This window comes from Myotis davidii, unplaced genomic scaffold (genome assembly GCF_000327345.1).
Source record: "Myotis davidii unplaced genomic scaffold, ASM32734v1 scaffold573, whole genome shotgun sequence".
Lineage (NCBI taxonomy): Eukaryota > Metazoa > Chordata > Mammalia > Chiroptera > Vespertilionidae > Myotis > Myotis davidii.
The window spans coordinates 7,642,350-7,652,994 of record NW_006285997.1 but is presented as its reverse complement, the minus strand read 5'-3'; the positions used below and the strand labels follow the sequence as shown (position 1 = coordinate 7,652,994).

The 10,645-nt window shown below is 36.3% G+C and overlaps 1 protein-coding gene across 1 annotated transcript in view; it reads left to right on the top strand.

Annotated features, from left to right (window-relative positions):
• Positions 1-7,301: 7,301 nt before the first annotated feature.
• LOC102757107 (inactive N-acetylated-alpha-linked acidic dipeptidase-like protein 2) overlaps positions 7,302-10,645 on the top strand; it is a gene marked incomplete at its 5' end in the record, with an annotated part of 304,189 nt that continues 300,845 nt past the window's right edge. Inside the window, one exon of the mRNA XM_015559693.1 lies at positions 7,302-7,577. Coding sequence (XP_015415179.1) covers positions 7,302-7,577 — 276 coding nt within the window. The remainder of the gene's footprint in view (positions 7,578-10,645) is intronic.

The window sequence follows — 10,645 nt, the reverse complement described above, 5'->3', positions numbered from 1 at the left end:
CAGGACTCAGAGAGCCTGCAGGTTAGGTTCTTAGTCAGGGCACAAACCTAGGTTGCAGGTTCAATCCCCGGTCAGAGTGCAGACGGGAGGCAACCAATCGATGTTTCTCTCTCACATCGCTCTCTCTCTCTCTCTCTCTCTTTTTTTCTCTCTCTCCCATCTTCTCTCTATATCTTCTCTCTATATCTTCTCCCCATGACTTCACTATGTGCCCCCCTATTACACCTTGTACACTTTAAGGCATGTATGTGATAAACATGTTTTCTTCAATTGTTATGGCTGAAGGCTGTCTTGCAATTATAGTAAGTACCAAAAGGGTTGGTCCAGCCCTAACATTGGTTGGAAAGGACAGATGTCAGTGGGAAACTCTCGGGGCTCAGGTGAGTGCCCCCAGGGATTTCTAACAAATGACATTACTATCTTAGACTGAGACCTTCACATCTATAACATTAAAAGTATAATATGCTAATTAGACCAGACGTCCTCCTGGACATCATTCTGGACCAAGTCACGGCGGGTGGGGGCAGAAGCAAAGGCAGAACCCCCTTCCCCCCAGCCGCCATGGCAGGTGGGGGCAGAGGCAGAGCCCCCCCCCGCCTCCAGCCACCATGGTGGGTGGGGGCCAAGGCAGAGGCAGAGGCAGAGGCCTGGGTCCCGAGTGCCAAAGGGAAGCCAGTTCCTGAGCCGGGGGAAGGAAGGCCCACTCTTGCACAAATTTTGTGCATCAGGCCTCTAGTATAATATACGATACCAATTATATTAAGGTCCCCACAAAGTGAAGTAATGAATTGTTAAGGACATATACATACATATACATTAAATCTATTTAAAAAGGGAGAGTGAGACCAGGCACCAAGAGGGATCCCCTAGGCTACGACATACCCTTTAAAGAAAAAAAGGCCGGATTTCTCCAGGAGCCTTTGCTACCAATAATCCCAGCAGTCCTGACCAGTACTGTGTGTACCCACAACCTTTGCCACTGAGAAACCTAACAATCTTATAACAGACAAAATAGATTCATGTCCAAAACTGTCAAGAGACAAACAGGTCATTATATACTTGCCAAGGGGTCAATTCATCAAGAGATTATAATGATTGTAAATATATATATATACCCAACATTGAGGTCTCTGTATTAGGCAAACATTAACAGATGTGAAGGCAGAAACAGATATCAATGCAGTAACAGTATGTGATTTCAGGACCCCACTTTAAACAATGGATCTATCATCCAGACAGAAAATCAATGAGGGAATATTGGATGTGAACTACACTTTTGGCCAAATGGACCTAAGAGACATATACAGGACATTCTGCCACAGCACAGCAAGCACATTTTTTCTCTGGCACACGTGGAACACTTCCAGGATAGAGCAGGTGTTAGGTCACAAAATAAGTCTTTACAAATTTAAGAATTTTTAAATTATATCAAACATCTTTTCTGACTGCAGTGTTTTGAAACTAGAAACTAATAGCCAAAAGAAAGCTAGAAAACAATATGTAGAAATTAAACTGCTGAACATCCAGTATATCATGAAAAAAATCATAAGGAAAATGAAAAAAATACCTTGAGAAAAACAAAAAAAAATGTCAACAGAACATATCAAAACTTATGAGATACAACAAAAATAGTTTTAAGAAGAAGTTTATAAAAAATGTAGGAAAGAATAACTCAAATAAGAAACCTAAAACTGTACACTTCAAGGAACTAGAAAAAGAAGGATAAAGTAAGCCCAAAGTTAACAAAAGTGAGGAAATAAATATCAGAGCAGAAATAAATAAAATTGACTAGAAAAGCAATAGAAAAGATCAATGAAACTAAAAGTTTTTTTTAAAAAAGAGATAAAATTGGCAAACCTTTAGATAGATGATGAAGAAAAAACAACAACAAAAAACAGAAGACTCAACATCAGAAATAAAGCAAGACATTACAAAAACATCACAAAAGTAAAAAGGAATGTAAGAGACTGCTATGTAAATTATGCCTACAAATTCGACAACCTAAAAGAAATGGATAATTTTGAAAAACATGCAACCTACCACGGGTGAATCTGACGAGACCTACAGCTAGAAAGAAGATTGAATCAATAATAATAATAATAATAAAAATTGCCAACAAAGAAAACCCAGGGCCAGATTGATTTTACTGGTGAATTCTACCAAATATTTCTTCTCAAACTTTTCAAAAAAAAAAATGAAAATAGTTTTATGAGACCTGCAACACTCTGATACCAAAGCCAAATAAGAATGCTACAAGAAAGGGCCCTAGCCAGTTTTGGCTCAGTATAAAAGGATGGGCCTGAAGACTGAAAGGTCCCCGGTTCAATTCCAGTCAAGAGCACATACCTCAGTTGTAGGCTCCTCCTGGACCCAGGCCCTGGTCAGAGCGTGTGCAGGAGGGAACCCATCAATGTATTTCTCTCATATCAATATTTCTCTCTGTCTTTCCCTCTCTCTTCCACTCTCTCTAAAAATCCACGGAAAATATCCTCCAGTGAAGATTTAAAAAAAAAGATGAAGAAGAATACTAGAAGGAAAATTAGAGTCCAATGTCTCTGATGAACATTGATGTAATCCTCATCAATGAAATATTAAACAGAATTCAACATCATGTTAAAAAGGATCAATTATTATTTATTCCTGGTATACAAGGATGGTTAAAATATGCAAATCAATAAATGTTATACAACACACGAACACAATAAAAGTGTAAACATCAACTCAATAGATGAAGAAATATAAATAATATAGAATAAGTATTAATAATAAATGATATATCTTAAAAGCCAACAGTGTACATCATACCTAACAGCAAAGAGCTAAAAGCTTTTCCTCTAAGATCAAGAACAAGACACGGGATGACCACTCTACACTTCCATTAACATATTACTAGAAGTTCTAGCCAGAGGAATTAGTCAAGAAAAAGAAATAAAAGTGATCCATACAGGCTAGGAAGAAGGAAAATTTTTCAGTTTGCACATGACATGATCTTATATACAGAATACCATAAAGCTTCAATTTAAAAAAAATATTAGAACTTATAAATGAATTTAGTAAAGTTGAAAGATATAAAACCAACATAAAAATTAGTTGAGTTTCTATACACAGCTAACTATATTGATTTTTTAAAAAAATAGAATCCCATTTACAATGACATTACAAATAATAAAATACTTAGAGATAAATTTAACCAAGGAAGTGAAAGACTTGTACACTTTTACCTTTCAGATACCCTAAAATAGTCTTAGGGATCGAGGGCTCCAGAGAACACACTTTGAGAACTACTATTCTAAATCAATGGTTCTTACCTTTCCTTTTGTTTTTATAGCACAAACAATGTAATATTAATAAATTGATTAAAAAAACTATAGTGATAATAATAACTGTCACCTACCTAAAGCATCTAAGGTGGCAAGTGTACACTTTTATAACATTATTTTGTATAACCTGTATTGAGAAACAGTGAGAGATGTATTCTTGTACTCATTTTCTAAATGAGGAAATTAATGAATCTGAAAATGTTGGACTAGTTTTCCAATTTAAAAAAGAAAAGAAAACTGTAAACATTGATAGAAAAAAATTGAAATAGATATGTACCAGCAAATAAATAATGTATCCTGCTTTGAATTAGAAGAATTAATATTATTAAAATATTCATGTTATACAAAGTAATCTATAGATTCAACGGAATGCTTATGTAAGACTTCCAAACACATTTTTTATAGATAAAGAACTAACAATCCTAAACTTTGTAAGAAACCACAAAGATCCTGAATAACCAATGCCATCATGAAAACAAACAAACAAACAAACAAAGCTGAGAGCATCACACGTTTTGATTTCAAACTATATTAAAAGGCTATAGTAATGAAACATTGTGGTATTGACATAAAAACAGAATAATGATCTGTTTGATATAAAGTTATCAATGAAACCAAGCTAATGAGTGGTGACACAGAATCAATGAAACAAAATAGAGGGCCCAGTAATAAGCGCATGCAGATCTGGTCTATTCCTTTTGACAAAGGTGCCAAGAACACATAATTGTGGGGAAAACTGGATATCTACATGCAAAAGAATGGAATTGGACTCCTAGTTTACACTGTTCACAGAAAACCTCAAGATGAATTATAGACCTAAATATAAGACCTGAAGCTGAAATACTTCTAAAAGAAAACAAAAGGGAATAATTGACATTGGTCTTGCAATAGTTTTTTGGATATGACAACCAAAGCATACGGAACAAAACAAAAATTAACAAGTGGAACTATATTGAAGTAAATTGTATATTGTTTCCTTTGCTATACACTTTGTATAGCAAAGGAAACAATCAACAAAAAGGTAACCTATGCAATGGAGAAGATATTTACACACCATATATTTGATAAGGGCTTCAATATCTAAAATATATGGGGAGCTCATACAATTCAATAACAAAAAGACCACAAATAGCCCAATTTAAAAAATGGACAAAGACCTGAATAGACATTCCTCCAATGAAGATGTACAAATGACCAACAGATACATGAAACATGCTCAGTCTCATGAATCATCAGGGAATACAAAGCACAACCATGAGCTATCACCTCACATGGGTTACCAATTAAACAAGATATAGCAAAAGCCAGCAAGGATGTGAAGGAAAGGTAATATTTTTAAACTGTTGGTAGGGATGTAAACTGGTATAGCCTTTATGGAAAATAGTATGGAGTTTCCTCAAACAATTAAAGAAACCACATAGAACTACCATATGATTCAGCAATATCACTTTTGGGTATATATTCAAAACAAATGAAATTGATACATAGAAGAGATACCATATTGTTGTATACATAATATCTATAATAATAGAAGTGTAATATGCTAATTAGACTGAATAGCTGAATGACCTTCTGGACATCCTTCCGGATGACCTTCCAGACAAAGCTGGGGCTGCAAGGGCTGAGGCAAGCCATTGCGGCTGTGAGGGCCAAGTCCCTTGCACGAATTCCATGCATCGGGCCTCTAGTATTAACTATATACTGTGTTATCTTTATACTGGGAATTACTAGCCAAAGTATGAAACGAAACTAAGTGTTTATAGTCTAAGTAGAGGCCTGGTGCACAAAATTCATGCACTCGGGGGCGTGGGATCCCTCAGCCAAGCCTGCACCCTCTCGCAGCCTGGGAGCTCTTGGGCCATGTCCAGTGGGGAGCGAGCCTAAGCTGGCAGTTGGACACTCTTAGTGCTGCTACGGAGGCAGGAGAGGCTCCCATCACCGCCCCTGCACTGGCCAGCCATGAGCCCAGTTTTAGTGAAGAGCATGCCATTTGCAACAATATAAATGAATTTTGAGGGCACTATGATAAGTGCATTGATTCTTTAAGCCAGACCAATAAACACAGATACTGCATAATATCACGTATATGTGGAATCTAAAAAAAAAAAGAAAAAGAAAAAAGTTAAACTCATAGAAACAGAGTAGGATTCTAGTTGCCAAGGATTGGAGGCTATAGGAAATGGAGTGATGCTGGTCAGAGGGTACAAATCTTCAGTTATAAGATGAATATGTTCTGAAGATCTGATATGCAGCATGGTGACTGTAGTTAATATACTGTGCTGTATACTTAAATTTTACTGAGACATTAGATATTATGTGTCCTCAACACACACAATACACACACAAACATACACACAAAGGTGACTATGTGAGCTGATGGATGTGTTAATTTGACTGTGATAATCATTTTATAATATACATGTATATCAGGTTATCATGTTTTATACTTTAAATATATACAATTTCATTAGTCTATTACACCTCCCAAATCCTCACCCTCCTCCCCCGCCTCCCAAAACAAAAACAGAATAGAATACAGACCACTAGTCTTATTCAGAATAAAAATAAAAACAATAGAACTCTTTAATCACCTCTTCCATAAAGTTTACATGGTACTGACAATTGATCAAACTAGATATTTAAAAAAAGAATAGAAATACAATTTAAAAATATAGAAAACAGCTGGGACATTGTATATTATTGCATCTTCCTTTTAAGCTGTGTCAATAGACCTACATTTTGTCTCCAGCAATGCCTTCCTTTACTATTGTGTGTGTGTGTGTGTTTTTTTCATTGTGTGTACTTTTATTCCATTTTTGGAAGTATTTCATTTTGGTTTTCTTGAATAAACAGGGTCCAAAAAGTAACAAGTATCGGTGAGAAAAAAATAATGGATGGGCAAAAATAACAATGATTATCGAATATTCACTTAGGTAATAGTTTGGATAGCAATAAAGTTCTCATAAGAATGAAGTTCTCATAAGAGTATATATATATATATATATTGGGGGGCAAAAATGGTGATCTTGTGAATTCCATCATAAAACAAAACAAAACTTTATTGGATTATTATCTTTTAATTTCCTCATCTGATTCTGTTCTAGGCTCTACACATATTTTTAACAGATTCTTTTCTAGGATATCATAAGCAAAAATATATAGTATTACTATGGATTATGGGATAGGTATAGAAGTAAAGATATAGACTTCAGCATGCACACACAAAAATTAATTTCATATTTGTTTGAGAAGCTGTGGTTGGTTTTACCATGATACACTGATTTTATTGCATATCATTGTGGTCATAGCATCATGCAATTTGGCATGTAATTTGTATCAGAAAGAGTTCTGTCTCTATCATTTGCAATAGCAACAGCTATATATTAATCACATAGCTTTATATATATGCCTAATATGCAAATTATTCCCACGGGAATTTGACCACGAGACCGATTGCTCATTATGACGTGTACTGACCACCATGGGGCAGCACAGAACAAAGGAGAGCCCTGGTCAACAGCCGGAAGGCCCCAATTGGCCCTATTGCCAGCCAGGCCTAGGGACCCTACCCATGCAGGGATTTCATTCACTGAGCCTCTAGTATGAAATAATAGTAACAGTAATACAGAACTGTCTCAACCAGTATGACTCCTAGTTTTTGAACTGAGTTTTAAATGGATTGTTGATGTTCATAGATGGATCAGAACAAATAAAAGAACTAGTTGGAATTAATCACTCTGTTCTCTTCAGTCCCACAGTGCTTTGTTAATTCTTAAGAACTTAATTCATTCTGTTTTGATTTAGTGCAATTTCTGCACAAGCTCATCACCTCTACCTAGCCGGGAGTTTCTTGTGTAGTGGCCCATCTCATTCATCTTTCATATCCACAGCTATTAATAATTGTCCGTATATGAAACAGTCACAACTAAAAAGAATAAAGATTTTCTTATCTTTTTATAATGTGCTTTTTAAACTTCTTTCAGAAATTTGATACCACTGTACAAAAGCGAAGATGACACAGAAATTTCAAAGACAATTAAGGCTCAGTGGACTTCTCTGGGCCTAGAAGATGTGCAGTTTGTAAATTACTCCGTGCTGCTGAGTCTGCCAGGCCCTTCTCCCAGCTCCGTGACGCTGAGCAGCAGTGGCCAATGCTTTCATGTTAATGGCCAGCCTTGTGATGGAGAAGCCAGAACACACCGCAGCCAAGATCTGCTCTCCTCATACGCAGCCTATTCTGCCAAAGGAACTCTCGAGGTAATATGACCATTTGTCTCTGTCATTTACAGTGAAATAGAATTAGAAAACAGCAGCTTTCATCTAAAGCGAACTAGCTGGCAAGATGCAACATACAAAAGTAACTGTTAAAAGTCCTCAGTGTGGAGATGCCAGGGAAGGAAAAGGAAGATTTGGATTGCCTGGCTCTTGACTTGTCATATTTGAAAAGTGAAAACACGTTTGAAGAATTTAATTCAAAAGTGTTGAACATGCGACTGAGTCATTCACATTTCCCTTAATACATAAAGTACATGTTCATTTCATTCTTTGGTTTTGAAAGGCAGATTTTAATAGATTGCTATGGACAGAAGGAATAGAGGTGAGGGCAGTGGAAAATTGATGTGATTATTCACACTTTTAAGATTTGAAATACAGTACTTCCACTTTCTTAATGGAAAACACCTGAGCTAGAAGGCCAGCTGTGGGTTATTGCTTTGTTATTTTCTGGGTTAGTTTTTGTTGTTTTTTGGTGCTTTTTTTTTGGCATTGAGGTTAAGTGCATGGCTTCTAGAGCCACATGGACTGGTTTCAATCTCAGCTCTCGGGCTGTTTCCTCAACAATGTAATGTGGCTAATCATATTTCCAATATCATAAGGTTGTTTTGGGAATCACATTGAGTAATATGTGTAAATCTTGGAGGACAGAGCCTTGGCCGTAGTAAAGACAATTTGCCAGTTAGACACAATATGTAACTGGTCACTAGTTTTCTTAAATAACAAGTTGTCTGTTCCCATGTAAAAATATCGACTTAATCAGTACATTTAGTCTTTTATAAAACTGTAGATTGCTTTACTTAATACAAATGAAATAATGTTATGTTTCTGATTGTTCATTATTGCCACAGATTTTTAAGAATCTAACTTCTGATTAGCTCTGATTAATATATGAAATATTTAACCCAGATGGTATTGCTCAGTGGTTGAGCATCGACCTATGAATCAGGAGGTCTCTATTCGATCCTGTCAGGGCACGTGTCTGGCTTGCAGGCTCCATCCCCAGTAGGGGGCGTGCATGAGTCAGCTGATCAATAATTATTTCTCATCATTAATATTTCTATCTCTCTTCCCTCTCCCTTCCTCTTTCTGATATCAATTAAAACATATTTAAATATCTATTCAATAAAGGATCTAATAAGGTATTTATATGGATTTTTAAAGCTCTAGTTGTATTATGATTTTCAAAAGCAAAGCAATTTGTAGGTGACTGTTTTACATGCATATGGAGTACTTGCATATTTTATGTACATGTTTTAGACAGATGTATTATTGATACTCACATATTTTAATTAATAGAACACTAGTAATTTTTCTGCATCCCTTCAGATCATTTCCTAATTCAAATCAAGCTTGAGAGGTTGCTGCTGCTGATTCAGGCATACCTAATTTTTTATTTTGAGTACATTGTGTTTGCATGAATTTCTATCAGGCAGAGCCATTAACAAGTTCCTAAATTATTCTAGTTTGACTGCCAGCAAAGCTCCCCACTACTTTGCTTTTGACAAGGTTATTTGTAGAAGAGGAGTGCCCCTTTTCTTTGAAGAGCTGTCATGTCCATTCATCATGTGACTGTTTGGGATAAGCTTCCAATTTTTGCTTTTTGGTAACAGTCTAAACAGCATTTGTGATATCTGAGATCTACTTGGAAAACCGGCACAGTGCCAGCATGATGGATGGTGTACTTTGCAACTTCTTTGTAATTCATCGTGTACTGGAAAGGTGACATTGTTTACCCCATCATAATGACAGGTGGGTCAGTGAAAGGGTCCTAAAGAGAGTTGTCCTGTCAGATGGAAAATACATATTAAAATGGATACATACATAATTTAGCATGAGTGAGGTTAGCTTTGGGGAATAAACAGTAATTTATATTTTTATTGAAAGGCAAATACCCACTATAATATCATCATGCTGTTAAAGACATTGGTAGTGAGTGTTGACAATGTCTAGTCAGTTTCACAAATAGAATATATGACTTCATGTAATCCCTGTGCAATTATGTCTTGTGTCCTTTGTGATACCCACACAGATGCAGAAAGCAAAGGGAACAATTAATATTTAATATGGGTTGGTCAGGTTGGGTCAGCCATGTTTTTAGTTTTGAACAGGGAATTTGTTTTTATTCTAATACATCTTATGGGTTTTAGAGTGTTCTTTCTATTAAGTATTCCTTGTATCTGAAAGACAAACCCAATAATGCAATTTTGTGTAGAAATTTATTTTCACCAACTCATTAACTGTGCTTAAAATATTGATATCAACACATTTATCACTGCCCCATTCCTCTGAGAACCCAGGCTAGCACCCTTCCTGATCAACTGTGGGTTAGCCACTTTAACTCTGTAAGCGTTTATGTTCTTATTTTTATAAGAGGAAACATACTAGTATCCCAAGTGGTTGTAGGAAAGAAATTATAAAAATCGCTTAAAGTGCCTGGCACTTGGAAAGCACTCTATAAATGTTATTATTATTATGTGGAATAAAGTAGTCACATTCAAATGAGATAAATTAGGAAAATATCAGAACTATCTATCATAAGTTTTAGAAGCACAAACTTTTTACCCTGTTGTCTGATTATAATGGTCTTGTATTCTGTTTAACATGACAAATATCAATCATCAGGGAGGAAAATGCTTTGAATATATATATATATATATATATAGCTAAGTGACCGTCGGACCGGCCAACCAGCTAGTAGCTATTGGGGATGTCTGAGAGCCAGTTTCAGCCCGATCCCTGCAGTCCAGGCTGAGGAACCCCACCTGCCAGAGGGAACCTGCTCACTCCAAAAACCACCTTTGAGCCATGGCTCCACCCCAGGTGCAGTGGCTGCAGGGGGACAGCGGGAGGTTGACTCCAAGGCCTGTCAGGCCTGTTTCCCCCAGTCCCGCCCCATTGGCCACCTTCTAATTAATTTCCTTTCAATGTGCACTAATGTGAGTAAATAATAGACTATATATAGGTCCCTGATTATATTTTTAATTAAAAACTAAAAATCAGCCGAAACCGGTTTGGCTCAGTGGATAGAGCGTCGGCCTGTGGACTGAAAG